Raw genomic sequence first — 25,331 nt, 5'->3', positions numbered from 1 at the left:
AGTAAATAAATTTGCTTCATTCACTTCATATTTCATCATTTTGAAATTGACGATTGTAATACAGTTCATGATTGATGCTCAAACTCGGGAGCGCTAGAGACAAATGTATTCGTTTTTTGTCACAATGATTGATGCTAAAACTAAATATTATAAGTACAATGTTAATAACTTAATTTGAAATTTTGTTTCAATTAAACAACAATAAATAAAACAGGATGTATTTAGGCTTATGACCTTAGAAATGAGACTCAATGCTATCTCCAACTGTGGATTTTCACGCAAGATCATCTTTTTCATGTACCACTTTGTATAATATCTATATTCAACATCATTATTTTTTTTAGATTATCTTAATGAAATTAAAAAAGTAATATAATTAGTCCTAATTTAAATAATAAAAACTATTAATTGATGTCTAAATATATATTTATATAAAAATATAACAGGTACCGTTAATTGTTTAAAACCTATTGTGCCAGTAATGGGAGATGAGTCAACAGGTGTTGCGCCATTAGGTGAGTCAATTTCAATCTAGCTGATTGTAATTATGATACCGACACCTGCTGACGCTTGTGTGACCTATAAACATAACCAAAATAAGTGCATAAATAAAATATTTATTGAAAAGTTAATTGAGCTTCACTTTTTTTTATCGAACAAATGATACGAAAGGATGATTGATTCCGTCCGGAAGTTGAGTCAAATGAAGATGGGTGTTGGTGTATTGGAAGTTGACGGAAAGTCGTTAAAATCTCGGATCTACTTGGCACCCTCCCAGAAAGGTTTTCACGGGCAGCTGACGAAGAAAGATGACCAGGATGATGACGTTGTTGCTCTGCACACACTCAGGCGAGCCCACGAGTCGTTAGAGACCAGAAACCAGGGAAAAAGTGCCTGGGTCAGGCCCTCCGACGCTCAAGTCAAGTACTTGTTTCCCCGAAATCACAGAGAAAGGACGAAAGGTAAAAGACTAGTGAGAAATGACGAGTGAGCGTACCTGCATAAGGGACAAGGCATCCCTTTTTATATTGCAGAGGAAGTTTCTGGGTCTGACGGATGTTAGGGAATGTCGTCTGTCAGGCTTTGTCTGGCGATGGTTGATATGTGTCTCTTCTTAATAGGCTGGCGGCAAAACCGAAGGTGTATTGAGCCCCAACTGTTAGCATATTCCCTGACACTGATTATTCTCTGACATTCTCTGACAAGCGGTTACGATTCCTTGGCTTGTTTGTCCTGTAGTGTCTGGGCGACGAGTCTGTAGATCAAGATCTATATCCCGACTCGCTTCTATCTGTTGTTATTCCTGGCTAGCACTTTCTGACCTGCACGCTAGGTCTGTGTCCAGACCTACTTCTATCCGCTATTATCCAGGGCTAGCACTTCCCGACCTGCATTCTAGGTCTGTGTCCAGACCGGCTTCTATACCTGTTATCCTTGGTTAGCACTCCCCGACCTGCATGCTATGTTTGTGTCCAGTCCTGCCTATGTATCTGTTATCCTTGACTGGTATGTTTCGACCTGTTCGACCAGTCTGTTCCTGACCTGTATCTGTTTAGCGCTATCCATGGTTTGCACGTCCCGACCTGCTCGACCAATCTATTTCCCGACCTGAAGCTCGCTATCCATGGCTTGTACGTGCCGACCTGCTCGATCGGCCTGTTTCCCGACCTGTATCTATTCAGCGTTATCCATGACTTACACGTTCCGACCTGCTCAACCGATCTGTTTCCCGACCTATATCTATTTAACGTTATCCATGGCTTACACGTTCCGACCTGCTCGACCGATCTGTTTCCTGACCTGTATCTATTTAGCGTTATCCATGGCTTGCACGTACCGACCTGCTCAACCAATCTGTTTCCCGACCTGTATCTATTTAACGTTATCCATGGCTTGCACGTTCCGACCTGCTCGACCGATCTGCTTCCCAACCTGTATCTATTTAGCGTTATCCATGTCTTGCACGTACCGACCTGCACGCCAAGTCTGTGACCAGACCTACCTCTGTTGACTGTTTTCCAGGGCTGTCACTTTCCGACCCATCCTGTGGGCCCTGTCCTTGACTACTATCAGGGCTGGTTCTTGTCCGATTTATGACCCCCTCCTTTGACTACTATGTCAGCTGAGGCTTTGACCTTGGCCACGCAAGCTTGACTTTTGACCTCCCTGATCTCCACGTCTGCTTGACTGCTGTCCGGCCAGGGAGGCTTGACTTCTGACCTTCCTGACTTCCAGGTCAGCTTGATTCTTAACCGGCCACGGAGGCTTGACTTTTGACCTTCCTGACTTCCAAGTCAGCTTGACTTCTGACCCTCTTGTGATGTTGACTCATAACCACATCATCATACCGACCCCATAAAATATGCACCGTATCAATCATCTTATTGAATTAAATCATTGATTCAATAAATAAAACTTATATATCATTCGTTTTTAATCTATTATAAATAATTTAAACAAATAAAGTATTTTTATATATTTAAATTAAAAAATAAATTAACAAATAGTAATTATGTTATATGTTTTAAAAAACATTAGACAATAAATTCATGCAAAGATAAAATATCGAATCGAGATGTCTCAAATAAATAATAAAATAATTTAAGATAATATTAATTTTAAAACCTCCAACAAATCGAGCAACTGTCAAATTAAGTTCATGGACATCGTTAACTATATGCATGAGTTTTGTGACGCTGATAAACATTTATAAATCAATTTGATTAGTTGCATAAATTCATCAAAAAAAAAAAAAAAAAAAAAGTATCTCAAGACTAAGAAAGTTCACAAGCTATAACTTGTATTTGATTAATGATGCAGGACAAATAGAGGATTTCACAGCAAACGCACATTAATTTCACAAAATAAAATTAAAAAAAATGAGCTAGATGATTAACCAAATTAAAGCACACTAAGAAGATATGATTCCAACAAACAGATCAACGTCAATTACGATCTTCTCTTCTTCTTATGCCACCGCTCTAAGTCGATCGGCTGTTGCTTGCAACATGTCCAGTACTGAATCATTCAGTTTGGCGAAGAGAACTACTTGCATCATTCTATGCCACCCATCTTCTTCTTCTTCTGATCTCTTCTTCTTTTTTCCACCGTCGTTCCTCATCTTTTTTCTTCCAGGCATCGTGATAACTGAAATAATAAGCATTGTGGCTGCACTTTGTTGATCAAATTTTCAAATCTAATAAAAGAAAAAAAATCATAATTTCTCAATCTTGTTATTTTAGTATGTCCAATGGCTAAGCAAATGGTAGGTGGGATCAATCTTTCATATGAACTGTTAAGTTTTGTTGTCAAACACATTATACTACTAATCATACAAGTTGGTTAATTTTTGTTTAATTACCTAAGTAACAAGTTTATGCAGTAATAGTAAGTAATAACGTCTAATAGGTAGAGAAGGGAGAAGAGAATAAATAACTACTTTGATTGAATCAATAACTAATCCAGCAGTTATCATCGGTATATATATGAATAGAAGCATATATAGGAGGAGTAATTAAATGAAATCTACTAAGAGATGAAGATCACACTCACATTTGCATCTTTGGGCAACCTTTAATTGTAAGCGTCCTGAGTTTTGTAAATGCTGCTAGGTTGAATGCTAGCACTGGGCAAGCATATATGTTCAATTCTTCAAGTGAATCCAATGCTACTAAAGTCGTCAAATTGTTACAGCTGTTAATTATCATCTTATATAGACGCTTCAACCTTTGCATACCCTGTGGCAGACACCTTAGCTCTTGGCACCCGACTATCTCTATTATTTGAATGTTTTGGAGGTTGTGCCAACTGCAAAATTTAACAGACCATATTGTCTCGTTGTTCAACCAAATTCTAATTGCAGCATCCATAAATAGATTTATTTCCTTGAGTTTTGGGCACTGAATTAATGACAATTGCCTAAGCTTTGAAAAATATCGAATATATTTTCTTTTCGGCATGTACCATTTCTCTAGTGCAAGCATTTCTGAGAAAGTTAGTTCTGTTAACATAGGAAATATGTCGCCATCACCATAGAATGCATCATCTAAGTGTGTTATTAAATCCATGCCACTTATTTCAAGTTTCCCAAGATTAGCAAGCTGACCAAGTGATGGTAACGTAGCACACCTCTTGAGATTGATGAGTCTGACCTCAACTAAAGAATTGAAACCAGCAAGTTGTTGTTTACTCATCCAAGTAGGAAATTCCACTCCCTTATAAGAAATGATCTCTAGCCTTTTTAGCTGCAAGCTGGGTCGAAGAGCTTCGAGTACCTGCAGTGATGTAGTTGATTCAGAACTTTCTTTTTTTTCTTCACCACCCCAATGTAATGACAAGTCCCAAAGACTTTGTTGGCCCATCAGCACTTCAGTTTGAGTCTCCTCTGTTCGTTCTATGTTTCGTAATCTTAATTCATGAAGATTTGTTAAAGCTTGCAACTGTGTGAGCTCAAAACCTTCATTGACACCAACAAATATTCCTGACAACTTACGAAGGCCAATTGATTGCTCGATCCCATGGGGAATTTGAGACAAAGATGCACATCCTGCAACGTTGAGGATTCTCAGTGATTTAAAACTGACCAAATCCTCCGGTAGCTTCCTCAAAAAACAACAACCTTCCACATTAAGCTCTTCCAAGTTTTTGAGTCTTGTTATAGATCTTGGTAACTGCTGAAGCTTTGTGCAATAAGCTAGTTTTAAAATCTGCAACTTCTTAAGCTTATGGATTCGTTCAGGTATCTTTTGAAGATTTTTGCAATGAAGCAAACTTAAAATTCGCAAATTAGGTAGGTCAAAAAGTGATTTCGGAAGTAATTCTATCTCAAGCTTTGAAAGATGGAGGTATCTCAAGCTAACCAATTTGCTAATTTCATTTGGTAGGCTTTGGATCATACTAGTTTCTACAACTAATATATGCAAATGTACGAGTCTTACCGACATCTTGTCGAGGAACTTCGATATTGCAGTTGCTGCTTTGGTTCGCCTTTTTTTGTATACTTGAAGTGATATTGTAGTTGCTGGTTTCATTAGCCTTTTTTTTGTATACTTGAAATGTCATTCTTTTATCATCTTCTTGTGTCGTTGCCTCATCTTCTCGTAAAATCAATGCTATCATCTTCTTGCTCACCTCAACTGGCATGGTTGGCAGTCGAAATGGTATCGCTCTAGGATTAATTTCCAAACGCAAATAGCGACAGCACCTTGGAATAGTAGTTGAATCTCCTGGAACCTTCCTATGCAAATATACCTTCCTTGGAAAACAGAATGTTGATTCTTCTCCATAACGAAATCTCTCATAGATCTCAGTCCAACCTGGAGAGAGGCCTTCAACTGGTATGAGGCCTTCAACGGTCAATATGTGTAAGATGACATTATAATCCTTATCAAGTAGATAATGGTATTGGAGTAATCGTACGATGGCAAATGGAAAATTCCTAACCATATGAATGTCTTTTATTTCACAAGGAAAGAGATCTTCTACTTGAATACTATGGCCTAACGATCCCCAAAACTTTGCCCCATAAGTTTGACCAACCAATTGGAAGAGTGGCATAGCAAATGTACTGCCCTTGAATACTATGTCCCGCTTTGATGGGGGGATTGTCATTGCTGCGTGTCTCTTGAATAATTCTAGCCATGCATCATCAGATAAGGGTTTCAAGCAGTATGTTGTAATATCCTTTACCCTATTTTGAAAACTCATATCACTCACTGATTGTGTTGATGATTTGAGGATGACTAAGACTGCACTTCCAGGCCCGCCCACACGCAACAGGATGTTCTTCAACTCACTCCATTCTGGTTGCGATATCAAACTATTCAAATCTAGACAATAAAGCACCAACAAGTATCTACTCCCATCGAGTTGTTCATTAATATATTCCCACATGGCTTGTAACGGCAGCTCTAGGTGTAATTTCTGATCACAGTATTCTTCATTGTTTATGGACTCTGCAAATTCTTTTCCGATAATCTTAATCATCTCGAGTGTCGAAACACTGGGTGGTAGATCCACCCAAATGCGATGATGAAATTGTTGGCGCACCCAAGTGTGGTGGTAGATCATATGTGCCAAGGTCGTCTTCCCAACCCTTTCTTCGCCATCTATGACAATAACAAAGGGGTTGTAATCATCGCCATTGTTGTTAGATGGTACTAGTTGTTGTTGTTGAAAGATTTCAATGAGTTTCTCTAGATCTTCATGTCTGCCCACCACCTCATTTTGTAAGACAATTGAGTAGTCTTCTCGGAGTGGGTTCATAGAACCCATAGGGTCCCTTGGAAGACCCATTGCAGATCCTCTCAGCACAAGAGAATTCAAGTCGCACAACATCTCTTTCAGCTCCACTAGAATAACATGGCGAAAGTGCAAACTTGCTTCCCAATACATGATTCGACTGAGCAACTCTCCCACATCTATAACTGCTGTAGCCACATCTGTCACCCAATCTGCAAATTCTACAGGAACATCTAAAGGCGAATTAAAACGATGATGCCAAATATAGTTAAACAGCAGTCCCATCTCAGGGATTTCGATCATTGAATTGATAGCCCAAAGGCTATCACAAACCATGGCCAAGTGATTTTGGATACACAGCAAGCGGCCTTGTGCCACCATGGTAGGCGATGGTAGCACCTCCAGCAAGAGATGCTTCAATTCCAAGAACACCAACATAATTTCTTCAACCTCTTATTTTCTTTGCTAGTGAATGAGTTTATGGAATGGTTGGAGAGAATGGTAGTGAACCAAACTAGTTTTGATATCTACACCACCGTGAAGCAAACTTTATTACCATGAGCATCTTTCATTTGGCTTCCCTACAAGCAAAGTGAAGTATTCTTTTGCTCATCGAGTTGAATAAACATCATGCTCTATCCTGCAACATAAATATCCTTAATCCACATCTCAAGCAAACTGCAATCCACAAAAAGGCTTGTGACAAATTAAAATCCTTGTCATATTTAATTTACTATAGTCCCCCACCCCCATCTGCAGAAGAGTATAGATTGATTAATTGTGTGGAGAAGGTAGACAAGTTTAGCATCTTTTATATAAAGTAGAGATGGATTAATGTGTTATAATGAGGTAAGAAAAAAATCCTCCCATTCCTTAGCTAATTTAATGGTCAATTATAAATTGATCCGTGATTACCTTTATGTTATCCTAAGGATGGATTGTAAGGGACGTTTGGCTGAGTGTCCTATTTATTTATACTTTAAAATAATTATTAAATTTATTTTATACTTTAAAATTTAATAATTTATCTAGATTATTAAATTAATAAATCTCAACTTAAAGAATGTTTATTAATACTTATGAGATTGCCATTTAATCAAAAAAAACATGTAATTTGTTTTTTTTTTTTGTTTATAGCCATTCTCGAACCTACGGACGTAATTTGAAGCTTCGATATTAATAGGAGTGAAGTTTCTATTAAAACTGAAGCAAATTTATTAAAATTAAATTAATTACTTTTTTTTTCAACCAATTGAATCGATAAAAAAATTAATTAATTTGGTCAATAACCAAATTAACTAATTTTTAAAAAAATATTAAAACTTTTAAATAAAAACTTAATCGATTTAATAAAAGTAAAAAAAATCTTCTTTTTATTATTTAATAAAAAGAAATTTAATTGATTTAATGGAATTTCAAAATTCATAATCAGAATTAAATCGATTTACTTGAACTTATCGATTTTTTTTTAAAATATTGAACTTCTTAATATATTGAATCGAATTTTAGTTGGTTGGATTGTTTATTTGGTTCTATTTCACTTTATTGACAAGTAACTCATATCTAAGTGAAAGTCAATGTGAGAGACACCACGGATACAAATAAAAAGTTGTAGAAAAATTTTATTATGATTTTTTTTTTTTTGTAATAAGATTCTATTACGGTTTTTCGGATCTATTTTAGCAGGTTGGGGTTTGGATAATATTTATAGGGATCATTATGAACCTATTGGTAGTATCATCATTATCATGACTCTTTCATGTAGAGAGAATTCTAATAAAACTTCAGCCGTTTTATAAAATAGACACATTATAAAACCACGATAACTCTTCTACTCCATTTTTTCCTCGTGTTTGCTCTTTCTTGTATGTCTTTGTTTCGTTGCTCCACACAATCTTTCTCTTTTCCTCTTCTTTAGCATTAGAGGTTGCACAACAATTGGTATCAGAGCGAGGTGTTGGTGGATTTCTTCAACATATCGGGGGCGTCTTCTATGAAGTTTGATATGGTGAAGTTTGATGGAATCGAGAACTTCAAATTATGGCAGAGAAGGGTCAAGGACTTGTTGGTGCAACAAGACATAGTGAAGGTGCTAGGAGAATGGAAACTAGTCCGATTAGGAAGAACTTTAGGTGAAAGTGGTGGCAAAATCAAGCTTTGTCTTACGGATGTAAGCTAGGCGAAAGAGAAATAAGGAATGACGTTTCTTTGTATTAGTTATCTGGAGCAGCGAGCTAGTCTGTCGAAAGCCAGTGCTTGTCCGGCTGGATTCCATCTGCTTCCTTCCCCCGACCCTTGTTGGGAAAGAATCCACAAAAGGGAGCATCAGGCTCTCTTATCCCAGCGAGGAAAGATAGGGGACGAAAGGGGCTAGGAATGATGAAATGTACCATGTCATGGATGAGGAATCACTGGTGACAATTTTGCAAAAGTTAGAAAAGTTGGTACATGTCAAAGTAATTACCAAACAAACTGTATCTCAAGTAAAAATTATATGGACCGAAGATGATAGAGGGAACTGATTTGAGCTAGCACATCAACTTATTCAACCAAATCATGAATGATTTAAAGTTAGTTGATGTGAAGATCAAGGACAAAGACAAGGCGCTAATGTTGTTGAATTCTCTACCTTCATCTCCTACGTATGAATATTTGGTTACTACTTTGCTATGGGGTAAGAAAACTCATAAATTGGAGGAGATTACATGTGGGTTACTAGGTCTTCATCAAAGGAAGAAAACAAACGATGAAGTTTTTCAGGGAAAATGACTTATGGTAAATAGCAACCAAGAACGTAATAGGAGTAAATCTCGACATGGATCGAGTAATGACAACAAGCATCGTTCTAAGTCAAGAAGGAAGAAGATGATCATTTGCTACAAGTGTGGAGGAAAAGGTCATATGAAGAGAGATTGTTTAGAGATAAAGAAAAATGTTACAACTCGGCCCCTTGGGCGATCCAACTGGTGGCCCCTTGACGGTCCCTTGGGCGGCCCCACTGGCGGTCCAACTGGCGACCCCTTATGTTATCAACCGACAACCCTCGGCTGTGTCGTTACTCACTAGGTTTTCCCACCCCTGGCAGTGGATTTTTTCCTTCCCCAGGATTCGAACTCTAGACCTCCAAGATAAGTACTAGAGTTTATGAATCCTGGTAGCCAAGTGAGTGGCGCTCACTTGGCTACCAGGATTTATAAACTCTAGTACTTATCCTGAAGGTTTAGAGTTTGAATCCTGGGGAAGGCAAAAATCTACTGGCCATGGGTAGGAAGACCTAGTTGTTAGAGTGTATACTGAAAGCCTAAGCTTTTATAAAATTTATTTTAAATAAAGAATCACATTTGGTCAAATTATCTACATTTGTTTGTAGTTGTTCAATTAATTTATATTCTAGATAACATAGTATGTGGTGTCACATACAGAAGATAATGTTATCAGTACCTTATAAATTATAAATAGTAGCTCACGACCAAGATGGAAAGGAACAAATCATTGGAAGATCGTAGTGTAATTAGGTATTAGTTTATCTTAACTATATAATTATACTAGTACACTTAGAGTGTATTGAGTAGGACCATTAGAGGTCATTTCTTTTATACTGACTTTATAAAGGAACAAAGACCTCAGTTATTATGGAAGTGTGTGCTCTTAATCCTAATATAATAACAAGCACATATATTTGATATTTATTTCTTTAATTTATCAATAGGTGAGATTTAGTTCGATAAATCAATAAGCTTGATAAGTTGGGAAATGATATTACTTATAGTGTGTGTTGTTGATTATAGAATGAAATTGTGTCCTAGTGATCTAGGTTGATAATGTCCCTAAGAGGAGCTCATAAGGATTGTCATGTTAAACCCTGCAGGTGGACTTAGTCTGACATGACGATAAGGTTGAGTGGTACTACTCTTGGACTAATTAAGATATTAATTAAATGAGTTGTCAGTAACTCACTTAATTAGTGGACATTCGACATCTTAAACACATGGAGAATAACACACTCATAATAACACACATCCATCGCACTTAACTATGGAATTGATGAAATTACACCATTATAAAGATGGCATCCTAAATCCTTTATCCTTCATTATCCTAAACCATTCAATTTTAGATAATGGCTTCTCCTTTGAGAAGTAAGAAAATAATACCTTGTCCTGGCCCCATGATAGTGATCAATGAATCGACATCTACCTCTTCTTTGGGGTCTTGGGAAGACTCTTCGGCCTCCCTCCCTTCTAAGCCACCAGCATCTTTGCAGCAAAAGCGGGATCAATTGGTGATCCAGTTGAAGCGAACCCTTCAAACACTGGTGAAGATTAAGATAGCTGTTAAAGTGGCTATTGATATGTTGGAAAGCATGGAATGCTAGGGGCTCACCTTATAAGTCCTTAGGCTAGAGAAGGGTCATTTTGTAGCATTTCATTTTGTTGTGTTGATGTTCCTTGTTTATTTTGTTGGTGTCTTGTAATAACTATCTTCTATATTTTGTCTGTTTAATAGAATCAGTAATTTTTACTTTTTATTTTAAACTATGGGTTGATTTATCTCGGCCTTGTATAATACATTATAGCATCTACAGTTACTTAGCTGCTACAACACAAGTTTGTCGTTGTATCAGCTATTGTCTAGTAGCTGTTATAACAAGTTAGTCCAGTAATGTTCGCATGGTAACAGCTATTCTTGATTAGCTGCTAATGTGGCAGCAAACTATAACTTAATTCATAGTACATTAAAATGTATCAAACTTGAGACTTATAGTATTGGATAGAAACAATGCTAACAAGACAAATATAAATGTCTAACCTTCATAAGTAATTTGTGTTGGTGCGGGTAGCACTAACGGTCTAACCCAGGTTTTGATGAATGACAAATAGGTTAAGTTAGTTGTGTTGTTGTCTGACACTTTGATCAAGTGTGCAGGAAAAGTCCAGCTAGGTCGACGGGCTGACCGGATAGCTGGCGAGAAGTCCAAGCGGGTCGACGGGCTGACAGGACGCTTGGCAAGAAGTCCAGCTAGGTCGACGGGCTGACCGGATAGCTGGCGAGAAGTCCAAGCGGGTCGACGGGCTGACCGGACGCTTGGCGAGAAGTCCAGACGGGTCGACGGGCTGACCGGACGTCTGGCAGGTAAGTGAGGTAAGTCACTGGAGGGGAGTGACTGTGAGGACGCGTTCCCGGGAAGGGGACATTAGGCGTCGATCCGGCTTAGATCCATTTCGGATGTTTAAGTCGAGATCGTGACTAGATTCCGGTCTCGGAAAGACGGAATCTAAGTCATACTCTTGTTGTTAATTTTTATTACTTAGCGTATCTATAAAAATGTGCTTACAATCTGTGCTGCAGGGTTTTTATTTGCCTCGGACTAACACTGTTTTGCAGGTAGGAAACAGTGAGGGTCCGGGCGCCCGGGATGGTTCTGGGCGCTCGGAAGTCCGGGCGCCTGGAAGGTATCCAGGCGCCCGGAGGCAAGTTTTATCCCCAGGACGACGTTGACACTTGGAGCATGCTGGTTGGGAGTGTTACGTCACATTCCAGGCGCCCGGAAGGGATCCAGGCGCCCGGAGCAGCATATAAAAGAAGCCCCAGGCAGGAGCTTCAACATATCTGTGTTCTGAGAACTCTGAGTTCAATCACTCTGCTACTCTGCGCTCCAACGACGTTCACAAAGCTCCGACGACTCACTCCGGTTTTCTTTTAATTCATTATTTGTCGGTATAGCTTTGTTTTTCTTTCATTAGCAATATTTGTACGTAAATTGTAATTATTCGAATTGCTAGTGAATTGCCCAAAGAAAGTACTCAAGGAGTACGGGCCTTCGAGTAGGAGTCGTCACAGGCTCCGAACGAAGTAAAAATCAACCGTGTTCATCTCTTTACTTCCTTATTTTTCCGCTGCGTTTTAACTCGAGATTTTCGAATCGATATTCACCCCCCCCCCCCTCTATCGAATCTAACGGTCTTACAAGTGGTATCAGAGCGAGGTTCCGCTCTGATTTGGTGCAACCACCAAACAGATAGGGGGTGAAATTTTTTTTAAAACTGATATTATTATCTTTTTTTTTGGAAGAATTTTTTTGCATTTAAAATCTAAATTGGTGCAACATCAACTTAGAGTTTCTGTTTCTCCCGCACTGCTAATCCAAGACGAAGTCTTGGGATATTTTTCCAGTTAATTTCGTGTGTGTAGGTTATGATGTCTCAACAAGAAGGCTTCAACACAGTACGTCCTCCTCTATTCAACGGGGATGACTTTTCGTACTGGAAGAGGAGAATGGAGGTCTACATGAAGACAGACTACGACCAATGGATGAGCGTCACAAGGGCTTACAAAATTCCAGTAGATAACTCCGGGAACATACTAGACCCTGAAGACTGGACAAATGATGTGAAGAAAAAGGCATCAATTGAAAACAAAGCCATCAATACTCTACACTGCGGACTAACACGAGAAGAACTGAACCGGGTCGGACCGCATCAAAACGCTAAGGAGCTTTGGGATAAACTGATAGAGCTGCACGAAGGAACAAGCGACGCAAAGGTAACAAAGAGAGATTTCTTTTTAAATAGAATTTTAATATAAAAATGCAGGAAGGAGAAAGCAGCAAGTCAGCTCCACGCGAGGGTCAAAGATATCCTCAACGGTCTCCGCGATAGGCCACCAAATGGAGAACCGAGACTTAATCAGTACGCGTTAAATGCTTTTCCGCGAAACAATTTGTGGGCATCAATCGTAGATGCCTACAAAATTTTAAAAATTTATCTAAATTAAAATTGGACGAACTCTTTTGTGAATTAGAACTTCATGAGCAAACTAACGCCGGGGTCGAGAAAGGTGTAGCTTTATTTGCAGGTTCCTCTAAAGAAAAGAAGAACAAGCCCGAATCCAAGAAGATTCCGATCAAGACTCAAGACGAAGAACACTGGTGAACTGGTAAGGAAAATGTTCACCAGGAAAAAGAAGCTTCAGCAAACAGGATCTTTAGAAGATCGGTTCGACCGACTCAAGAAATGTCACATGTTTCGGATGTAATAAAAGGGCACTACAAGAGCGAATGCCCAAGATTGAAACTTGACAAACCAAAGTCAACAAGAAGAAAGCCCTCAAAGCAACATGGGACGATTCCTCCTCAGACGAAAAGGAGAAAAGCACCAAAGTCACCTCGCGCTGATGGCTCGCGAAGCTGAAACGGAAGACGAATCAGAGGAATCGGAAGACGGGTCCGAACCCGAATCGAGCCACGAGTCCGTACTCGTTTCCGAAGGTTCCAAAGAGGTATACCTAAACTTAAATCGTAAATTCTTTAGAATTATCTCGTGTTTGAATAAAAAATTAGTTAAATTAGAAAATAAAAATAAATCGCTTCTTGAGGAAAATCAAAACCTCAAGGAACAATTAAAAAATTCGAATCCAACTCAAGATCGAACACTTGAGGAGGAGAATTTATCATTAAAAAATGAACTTAATAAGTTAAAGGAAATGTTGGAAAAATTCACAACAAGATCTAAAAATTTAGATTTAATTCTAAATAACCAAAAGGCATGCTATAATAAAACCGGACTTGGATATAAGTCAAACTCAAACAAAACCTTTAAATCATTATTAACCCAACACAAAGCAACTAAACAAGCTTGGGTCCCGAAAGCGTGCTTAACCACGCAAGTAGGACTTAATCAATTCTATATACCTAAAGAAAAAATACATTATATAAATAAACCAAACCAAAATCCAAAATACAAACCTAAATCAAATTCAAAATCTAAACAGTTTAAGAAACAACAAAATTTAGATTATCACCAAGTTGATTATAACTATAAAAAGAATCGATACAAACCTAAAACCAAAATCTAAACTAATGGCCAATAATTCAGGGGGAGGCTCCAGAATAGCTGGCACCTCCAAAACTAACATACCCGACAGGGTAACCCAAAACAAACTAACCCGGCAGGGTAATTAGGATTAGTTAAAGAGAGACCAAGTTTAGCTGGAATCATGGTACTGGTGAAATTTTTGGATGATAGTACGTTAGGGAAACTTGGGCATCGCATGTCTAGAAAGATATGGTTTCGATCTGGTGCATTTGGCCAAGTGGAACTGACCGAAGCTACCCTTAAACGAATCCTAACCAGTTAGACCAAGATTTAGTACTAAGTTCCGTGGATAGGACTATTCGGAAAACCTCGAAAGGTTGGTTACTTCTAATGATGTCCTTGTGACTCACCAAGCTTAGAAGTTTATCCGAAGAATGCCTATTTGTGGAAACCAAAGCTAAGTCTGAATCTAACACAAGTTAAACCAAAAGTCTGTAATCAAACCAATTTCATCTCACAAAATCATAGGATTCCCTGATTGATAATATAGTTCGGGTGAGATGAATAAGGCTTTAAAAATTAATTTCAAAATTTTAATTTTAATTTAAAAATTAATTTCAAAATTTTAATTTTAACTTAAAAAATTAATTTCAAAATTTTAATTTTAACTTAAAAAATTAATTTCAAAATTTTAATTTTAACTTAAAAATTAATTTCAAAATTTTAATTTTAACTTAAAAAATTAATTTCAAAATTTTAATTTTAACTTAAAAATTAATTTCAAAATTTTTAGTTTTAACTTTAAAAATTAATTTCAAAATTTTTAGTTTTAACTTAAAAATTAATTTCAAAATTTTAATTTTAACTTAAAAATTAATTTAAAAATTTTAATTTTAACTTAAAAATTAATTTCAAAATTTTAATTTTAATTTAAAAATTAATTTCAAAATTTTAATTTTAACTTAAAAATTAATTTCAAAATTTTAATTTTAACTTAAAAATTAATTTCAAAATTTTATTTTTAAACTTAAAATTAACTTCAAAATTTTAAACTTAAATTAATTTCAAAATTTTAAAATTAAGATTTTTTTAATAATGATTGATTAAAAATTGATAAACTAAGACTAACATAAAAATCCTACTTGTTGTAGGAAACCAAGTGGATTTTGGACAGTGGTTGCTCCAAACATATGACTGGAGATCACACCAAGTTCACTCAATTAACCTACAAAAGCCTAGGAACAGTTGCCTTTGGAAACAACGGTAAACTCAAGGTAATTGGTATAGGTAATATTGAATTAAAAATAGATTTCATAATTACAAATGTTCTACTTGTTGAAAATTTTAAATACAATCTTCTGAGCATAAGTCAATTATGTGACACTAGGTATAAGGTAAAATTTCTATCCACAGAATGTTTGATCAAACATCTAGATAATCCAACTATAAGCCTAAAAGGCTTTATAAAAGACAATATCTATGTCATTAACTTAACCACTTCTTCAGTCAAGTGTTATTTAACACAAAAAGAAGAAACCTGGTTATGGCATAGAAGAATGTCACACACACATTTCAGAAACATAAGTAAATTAAATGGTCTAGTTAGAGGCTTACCAAAATTACCTAACTTAGATTTAACGATATGTAATGCTTGTCAACAAGGCAAACAAACAAAATCTACCCACAAACCAATTAATGAATCCCAAACCAACTCAGTCATAGAACTTTTACACTTAGACCTATTTGACTCCCATGGAGTTAAATCAATAAATGGAAGTCTATACTGTTTAGTTATAATAGATGACTATTCTAGGTTCACTTGGGTCAAATTCTTAAAAAATAAAGATGAAACCTTTGAAATTTTTACAAATTTCTGCAAACAAATTGAAAATGAAAAAGGCATAAAAATTAAAAGAATCAGAAGTGATAATGGAGGAGAATTTAAAAATCATAATTTTGATAAATTTTGCCTTGAAAATGGCTACCATCATGAATTTTCTTGTCCTAAAACTCCCCAACAAAATGGAATTGTAGAAAGGAAAAATAGAACTTTACTTGAAGCATCTAGAACTATGCTAAACGAATACAACTTACCTAAATATTTTTGGGCAGAAGCTGTTAGTACAGCCTGCTATGTACAAAACCGAACAACACTAAACAAAAAACACAATAAAACATTTTTTGAAATATTTTACAACAAACAACCTAATATAAAACACTTTAAGGTATTTGGTTGCCCAGCCTTTATCCTAAATACTAGAGAACACTTAGGCAAATTCACTTCCAAAATAGAAAATGGAATTTTTCTAGGGTACTCTCTGAATAGCAGAGGCTACAGAATTTATAATAAAGTTACCTTAAGAATTGAGGAAACCACCAATGTAAAATTCAAAGAATCCAATCAAAACCTAGAACAAGCCCAACCTCAACCAGTTGACCCTGTTCATGAACATATCAATTCTGAAGGAACAAACCAAACCCAAAATCATGAAGAAGAAGAACAACTACAAGAAAGTCAACCTTCTAGAACCATAAGAGTCAACCCAAACCATCCTACTGATCAAATAATTGGTGACCCAGAACTTAGGGTCCAAACTAGGTCATCTTTCAGAAACCTAAGTCAAATCTCGTTAATCTCAAATATTGAACCCAAAACTATAGCTGAATCCCTACTTGACCCAGACTGGGTCATAGCTATGCAAGAAGAATTAGCTCAATTTGAGCGCAATGAAGTTTGGGACCTAGTACCTCCACCTAACGATAAGAAAATAATAGAAACCAAATGGGTATTTAGAAACAAGTTAAGTGAAACTGGAGAAATTACTAGAAACAAGGCCAGGTTAGTTGCCAAAGGGTTCAGTCAAGTTGAAGGACTTGACTATGATGAAACTTATGCCCCGGTAGCTAGACTAGAGTCCATTAGAATGTTACTAAGCTATGCAGCCCATAAAGGATTCAAACTATACCAAATGGATGTCAAGTCTGCCTTTCTTAATGGATTAATAAAAGAAGAAGTTTATGTAGGTCAGCCACCTGGTTTTGAAAGCCTAGAACACCCTGATTATGTCTACAAATTAAAAAAGGCATTATATGGACTTAAACAGGCACCTAGGGCATGGTATGAAAGACTAACCTCTTACTTAATCTCTAAAGGGTTCAACCAAGGTCAAGTTGACCCAACACTATTTGTGAAATCAATAAAAGAAGATATTTTTATAGCTCAAATTTATGTAGATGATATCATCTTTGGTTCAACAAACTCAGAGTTTTTAAACGAATTTACAAACCTAATGGAACACGAATTCGAAATGAGTCTGGTAGGAAAATTAACTTATTTTCTAGGGTTACAAGTCAAACAAACAAATGAAGGAAATTATATTTATCAACAAAAATATACTAAGGAGTTACTTAGAAAATTTGGAATGGAAAATACTAAAGAAATAAAAACACCTATGGCTGTAAACACAATCCTAGATGATGATCCTAATGGGAAATCTGTAGACTTAAAACATTATCGGAGCGCAATAGGTAGTCTACTTTACTTAACTGCAAGCCGACCTGACATTTTATTTGCAGTTAGTATGTGTGCTCGATACCAAACCTGTGCTAAAGAATCTCATTTGACTCAAGTCAAAAGAATCTTTAGATACCTCAAGGGAACCACAAATGTAGGAATTTGGTATCCTAGGACCAACAACTTTGAATTAATAGGATATTCTGACTCAGATTATGCCGGATGCAAATTAGACCGCAAAAGCACAAGTGGTGGATGCCAACTACTTGGTCCATCCCTTGTCAGCTGGTTTAGTAGAAAGCAACACTGTGTTGCACTATCTACAACTGAGTCAGAATACATAGCTATAGGCGAATGTGTTGCACAGTTATTATGGATGATGCATACTCTAAAAGATTTCAACTTAAATATCACAAATGTAAAAGTATTAATTGACAATATAAGTTCAATTAACTTAACCAAGAATCCTGTGCATCATTCAAGAACCAAACATATTGAAATTAGGCACCACTTCATCAGGGATCATGTTACTAAAGGTGATATTGAACTCAAGTACATTGAGTCTAAATCAAATTTAGCTGACATTTTTACAAAACCACTCCCTGAAAGTGAATTTAGCAACTTACGACGACAATTAGGGATGTGCTCAATAGACTAGGAAATTTCAAAAATACTTTCAAAATTGATTTCACCAACTTATAGGCTAAACTTGTTTGTTTTCAAACTTTCCATTTTTTAGACTTTCGAAAACAGTTTTGGCCTTAGACTAGTTGTACATCCTTAGAAAACATGTACCCATAGGACTAGTTTTTTTAGCATCTCACCAACACCTTAGGTTCACCTTGCTTGTGTTTGATAAACATAGAAAGGGGTGAGATGCATAGGCCAACTGTCTGGACTTAAGATGCTTATTTCAGTGCATCAGCATAAGTCTGGACGTTAAATACAATTCAGATATTAATCAGATTAAAAGTTCATCAGTCAAGTCAAATACTGACTGATTATAATTAACTTAATCTGACTAACCAAGTGAAAGCTACTATCTTTTGATAGTTAGTTAGTACCTAATTGGTTAGACAGCTGGTTAAAGTTAAGTATCAAATTCAGGGGGAGAAATAAAACAACTTTAGTTTTCCAAATTGAATTTTAAACTTAATTTTGAAAATCAAAGTTTAAAAACAACTTGTTGAAAATTGTGAAATCTTTTACAAAAATTTGAAAGTTTGAAAGGTTTTGAATCTAATACTTTTAAACTTTGAAAATTTGATTTTGAAAAACAAATTTTACAAAAACATTCTAAAAATATGTTCTTACTTTTACCAAACTCCTTTGCAAACCAAAAAGTAAAGATTTAAATTTAATTTAACTTTACTTTGAAAATTGTCCTGTATCTAATTCTTGAAATTTGATTTTACTTAATTTTGACATGTTGATTTGAAGGTTAAATTTACAAACTAAGCTTCTCACACTCATTTTCCTTGATTTTGAAAATTGAATCTTTTACAAACTTAGTGTTGAAAAATAAATTGCAATTAGTCTTGAAAAATAGATTTTTTTTTTTTTTCAAACTTAGTTTTGGAATTTTGGTTTTGAAAACTTATGTTTAAAAAGCGTTTCAAACTTGTTTTATATTTAATCTTGAAATTTAGACCTTATACACTTATGTTTGAAAATTAAAACTTAGCAATTTTTCTAAAAGCTAAAAGCTACTGCTTTATACAAGTTTTCAAAACTTTATACTCCCCCAAGTTAACTTGATCTTCTCTTGGATTTAAAAATTGTATTTTTTTCCTTAAATTCTGAACCAAACTCAGTTATTTTTTTAAGTGTTATTATTTTCAGTAACTCTACACTATGATTGTTTCCCTTGTTTTTTTTTATGAATGCCAAAGGGGGAGGAGGGTTAGGTGGTTAAGTTAGCTAAACCAATTTGAAAACACAAACTAACTTTAAAACCACACAAATGCATGTTGTTTCATACATATGCTTTCACTAACTTAACCAGGTTGTCATTCCATCAAAAATGGGGAGATTGTTGGTGCGAGTAGCACTAACGGTCTAACCCAGGTTTTGATGAATGACAAATAGGTTAAGTTAGTTGTGTTGTTGTCTGACACTTTGATCAAGTGTGCAGGAAAAGTCCAGCTAGGTCGACGGGCTGACCGGATAGCTGGCGAGAAGTCCAAGCGGGTCGACGGGCTGACCGGACGCTTGGCAAGAAGTCCAGCTAGGTCGACGGGCTGACCGGATAGCTGGCGAGAAGTCCAAGCGGGTCGACGGGCTGACCGGACGCTTGGCGAGTGTTGGAGTGTATACTGAAAGTCTAAGCTTTGTAAACATTCATTATGAATAAAGAATCACATTTGGTCTAATTATCTACATTTGTTTGTAGTTGTTCATTTAATTTATATTGTAGATAACATAGTATGTGGTGTCACATACAGAAGATGATGTTATCAGTACCTTATAAATTATAAACAGTAGCTCACGACCAGAATGGAAAGGAACAAACCATTAGAAGGTCGTAGTGTAATTAGGTATTAGTTTATCTTGACTATATAATTACACTAGTACACTCAGAGTGTATTGAGTAGGACCATTTGAGGTCGTTTCTTTATACTGACTTTATAAAGGAACAAAGACCTCGGTTATTATGGAAGTGTGTGCTCTTAATCCTAATATAATAACAAGCACATATATTTGATATTTATTTCTTTAATTTATCAATGGGTGAGATTTAGTTCGATGAATCAATAAGCCCGATAAATTGGGAAATGATATCACTTATAGTGTGTTGTTGATTATAGAAGGAAGCTGTGTCCTAGAGATACTAGGTTGATACTGTCCACAAGAGGAGCTAATAAGGATTGTCATGTTAAACCCTGCAGGTGGACTTAGTCCGACATGACGATAAGGTTGCGTGCTACCACTCTTGGAATTAGACATTAATTAAATGAGTTGTCGATAACTCACTTAATCAGTGGACATTCGATATCTTAAACACAGGGAGACTAACACACTCATAATAAGAAGGAGCCCAAAAATGTAATTTGGGATTGGTGCGGTAGTTCAATGATAGTTCTCTAGTGGAATGAATTATCATTGATAAAATTAAGTTGTGTGTTCGGGGCGAACACGGGATGCTTAATTTTATCGGGAGACCAAAACCAATTCCTCCTCTCGGTCCCTATCGTAGCCTCTTATTTATAGAGTTCTATACCCACCTATACCCACCTTCTATACCCACCCAATAGGGGCCGGCCAAGCTAGCTTGGGATCAAGCTAGGGTCGGCCTAGGTATGAGATTGGGTGGCCGGCCCTAGCTTGAACCCAAGCTAGTAGGGCCGGCCAAAATAAATTAAAAAAAAAATTTAATTTTAAATTTTATTATTATGTGGAAGATATATTTTAAAGAGAATTAAAATTAAAATATCTCTCTTGTAAAAGATCTACAAAAGATTAAAGAAAGAGATTAGATCTCTTTCCTTATTTGTAGATTGGAGAGATGTTTTATTTTTTCTTTAAAAATTATTCACATGTTGATAAAATTAAAATTATAGAAATTTCCTTTTATCAACCATGAAGAGATTTTAAAGAGAAATTTTATTTTTTAAAATTTCCGGAAACAAATTAGGAAGTTTTAATTGTTGATTAAAACTTGTCCTCTTTTGTTATCCAATGATGGCCGGCCACTTGAAATTAATTGGGGAAATTTTATTTTATTTCTCTCAATTAAATCATGTCAAGGAAATTAAGGAAAATTTATTGTAATTAAATTTCCTAATTTGCCTAGGCCAAGGAATATAAAAGAAGGGGTGAGGGTGCCTTCACAAGATACAACATCTATTATTCCTCTCCCTCTTTTGTTCCTTGGTGTGGCCGGCCAACCTCTCCCTCTCTTCCTCTTGTGGTGGCGAACCCTCCCTTCTATTGGAGCTCTTGTGGTGGCGGATACTACTCGGAGAAGAAGAAGAAGAAGGAGAGAAAGCTAGCATCTCTTGGAGCTTGGTTAGTATTTTGTTTTTCCTCCTTGGTGAAGCTTCCTCTTTGTTGGCCGAACCTAGCTAGGAGGAGAAGAAGGTGATTGGTGGTTTCTCGTCTCGGAAGATCGTTGCCCGCACAACGTCTGAGGTTAGAAGAGGAATACGGTAGAGGATCAAGAGGTTTTTCTACAAGGTATAACTAGTAATTTCTATTTCCGCATCATGCTAGTTATTTATGGAAATAATACCAAATACAAGAGGCTTACGTTCTAGAATTTCGAATATGTTTTTTCGAAGTTGTGTTCTTTTGTTTCTTTCTTTTCCTTGTGATTTGATTGTTCTCTTTGGTTAACCTAAAGTTATTTTAGGAAATTAAATATTAGCGTTCTATTAAAGGTTTTGTCTAGTCGGTGGTGGTTGCTCCCATATCCAAGAAGGCCATGTGCCTCGCCACGTCAGTACTGGGAACCTTTTATGGAAATTAATATTTAATGGAATTAATAACTTAAGGAGACTTGGGTCGAACGTGTTAAGTTCCGCAGGAGATCCAAGTCAAAACCTAAAAGAACAAATAGATTAAGTTTTGGATCAAACGTGTTAAGTTCCGCAGGCGATCCAAAATTTAATTTAAAAAGAACACATGGTAGCTAGGAAAAGGTTCAGACCTTTGTACAAAATTTTTGTACAGTGGAACCTATAGGTTTTCCGAGTAGCAACCAACAGCGAGAAGTCTAGACGGGTCGACAGGCTGACCGGACGTCTGGCAGGTAAGTGAGGTAAGTCACTGGAGGGGAGTGACTGTGAGGACGCGTTCCCGGGAAGGGGACATTAGGCGTCGATCCGGCTTAGATCCATTTCGGATGTCTAAGTCGAGATCGTGACTAGATTCCGGTCTCGGAAAGACGGAATCTAAGTCATACTCTTGTTGTTAATTTTTATTACTTAGCGTATCTATAAAAATGTGCTTACAATCTGTGCTGCAGGGTTTTTATTTGCCTCGGACTAACACTGTTTTGCAGGTAGGAAACAGTGAGGGTCCGGGCGCCCGGGATGGTTCTGGGCGCCCGGAAGTCCGGGCGCCTGGAAGGTATCCAGGCGCCCGGAGGCAAGTTTTATCCCCAGGACGACGTTGACACTTGGAGCATGCTGGTTGGGAGTGTAACGTCACATTCCAGGCGCCCGGAAGGGATCCAGGCGCCCGGAGCAGCATATAAAAGAAGCCCCAGGCAGGAGCTTCAACATATCTGTGTTCTGAGAACTCTGAGTTCAATCACTCTGCTACTCTGCGCTCCAACGACGTTCACAAAGCTCCGACGACTCACTCCGGTTTTCTTTTAATTCATTATTTGTCGGTATAGCTTTGTTTTTCTTTCATTAGCAATATTTGTACGTAAATTGTAATTATCCGAATTGCTAGTGAATTGCCCAACGAAAGTACTCAAGGAGTACGGGCCTTCGAGTAGGAGTCGTCACAGGCTCCGAACGAAGTAAAAATCAACCGTGTTCATCTCTTTACTTCCTTACTTTTCCGCTGCGTTTTAACTCGAGATTTTCGAATCGATATTCACCCCCCCCCCCCTCTATCGAATCTAACGGTCTTACAATTTGTTCAAAGTTAATACATCGTGGAAGATTTTAAGCCAGAGACCTATAAACACTTCCACTTTAAATATCATATCTAATCTTCATCACTAATTTTTACAGAATCTAACTATGTTCTATCTCTTCCAATTCATCTTTCAGTTTTCTAAATTTGTCAGTCTTCATAGTTTCCTCTTTGATTTTGAACTTGATAATATATTTGATGATGCACATGAATTATTTTTCCTCTGGATGTACTGGAAGTATTCTCTTGATTTTTATTGTTGTAGGCTTCAAAAGCTTTTATTGCATCCTGTTTACTCTTGAAAGACTAGTGTATAGCGCCCCTAAAATGATTAACTTGTGTGGATACTTCTATCCAGGTGTCATATACACTCGGCTGACGTCCAATAAAGACAATATATGTTTTCTCCTATATTGATTAAATAGATCATTTAGAATCACGTATAAACAATATATATTAGGAATAAAGGGACTTACAACTTTAAATGAAATAATTTACCATGTGTAGCAGCCAATGTAGGGTAGCTGCTATAACGTGGAGCAGCTATTGTAGGGTAGATGCTACATTGTGTAGCATCTAGTGTCAGATAGCTGCTACAAGTTGTTGTAGCTACCCCATTGATAGATAATACATGTTGTAGCAGTTACAACTTAAATCATAAAATATTAACATGTATCAAACATGCAAACTATAATATTGGATATAAAAAATTAAAACTCATACAAATATATATGTCTATTAACAATTTGGTAGCATCTAATTATCTAACTGAAAAAGACTTATATGCATGGAGAGTGGCGAGGAGAGCTAGGGCACAGGGAGGGAGGAGGAGAATCGTAAGGAGAGCGGAGGTGGAGAGTCGGTCGTTCATGGCAAGAAGTAAATGAAAAAATGTGTGATGCGGACTTGCCATGAGGACGGTTCGTAGCAGTCCGCAAGTTTTGGTATATATATATATATATATATATATATATATATAGAGAGAGAGAGAGAGAGAGAGAGAGAGAGAGAGAATTGATATGCTACCCGACGCTTCCTATGCGACCGTGAGCGACATCTGACGTGGGCAATCTGACACGGCAAAAATTCAATTTTTTTTTAATCTCTCTCTCTCATATACATGCAATAACTTTTCTCTCTTTCCACTTAAATTAAAATAAAATTTTCTTTTCTCTCCTATATTGCATGCAACAATCACTATGGTGCTGATTTTTAAAGGTAGTGTAGCTGCTACAACATGTAGCAGCTACTACACAATAGCTGCTACAACGTTATAGCAGCTACTATATAGTGTAGGATAGTAAAGACGCTAGAGTGGGGGTGAATAGCGTTCGACGTTCGTCGCTTTTTCTAAAATCACAAGAATACACAGTAGAAAATAAAACAATCACTAACTCAAGTTTCTTTTACTTGGTTTGGAGCCTTCAATGACTCCTACTCCAAGATCTGCACTCACTGAGTGCTTTCATTGGGTAATCACTATAATCACAAAATTATTACAAAATTAAGTACAATGTGATAATTAAATTATATCGATAACAGAAGAATGAAAATTTAATCCTTGGTTGCTTGAGCAGCTTTTCGGTGTCCCAGAGACCTTTTTGGAGCAGCTCGGGAGTATGAAAGACATAGGAATTGGTGCTCTAAAGCTGCTGGTCGAAGCGGCTTATATATGTAGGCTATTCCGAGCACCTGGAGCTCCTCTCCGAGCGCTTGGAGCGTGCTGACATAATTGCACCTCGTCGAAAGTTTATCCCGATGCTTTATTCACCTCCGGGCACCCAGACCGCTGATGTGGGTTGGCCAACCAGTGAGCGCCACCTCAAGCTGTCGTCTAGGGCACCTATCCACTTGTTCGGACGCTTGGAGAACGTCCAAGCATCTGGGCGTTTGGGCACCTAGACAAGCTCCGAGCACCCAAAACCCTTTTCCATCCATTTTGCCACTTTGATTCCCTGTAACACACGCTAATTCATGTAACAAAAATTACCCTATAAAATAAAGTTAGCACATTAAAAATATAATAAATTTATGACTTAGATCCTACCTTCCCAAGACCAGGATCTAGTCATGGTCTCAGCTTAGACTTCACAGATGGCTCTAAGCTGGACCGCGCCTATAGTCCCACTGGGACTCATCCTCACTGGATCTCTCTCCTCCAGTGACTTACCTCA

General features: G+C 36.9%; 2 protein-coding genes across 2 annotated transcripts; both read right to left on the bottom strand.

The window, feature by feature from the left end:
* Positions 1–3,091: 3,091 nt before the first annotated feature.
* Positions 3,092–6,758, bottom strand: LOC122014612. The gene is made up of 2 exons (XM_042570939.1): positions 3,553–6,758; positions 3,092–3,147 (listed from the first exon to the last, which is right to left on the bottom strand). Exon 1 carries the CDS (start codon positions 6,676–6,678, stop codon positions 4,897–4,899), a length of 1,782 nt encoding a protein of 593 aa, XP_042426873.1. The 5' UTR covers positions 6,679–6,758; the 3' UTR covers positions 3,092–3,147; positions 3,553–4,896.
* LOC122014210 (putative disease resistance protein RGA4) lies at positions 3,549–4,895 on the bottom strand. Its single transcript, XM_042570384.1, has one exon. The coding sequence runs from the start codon at positions 4,893–4,895 to the stop codon at positions 3,549–3,551; it is 1,347 nt and encodes a 448-aa protein (XP_042426318.1).
* Positions 6,759–25,331: the final 18,573 nt, after the last annotated feature.

Source organism: Zingiber officinale, chromosome 8B (genome assembly GCF_018446385.1).
Source record: "Zingiber officinale cultivar Zhangliang chromosome 8B, Zo_v1.1, whole genome shotgun sequence".
Classification (NCBI taxonomy): domain Eukaryota; kingdom Viridiplantae; phylum Streptophyta; class Magnoliopsida; order Zingiberales; family Zingiberaceae; genus Zingiber; species Zingiber officinale.
The sequence above is the reverse complement of the archived record's forward strand: the minus strand, read 5'-3'. Positions and strand labels throughout refer to the sequence as shown.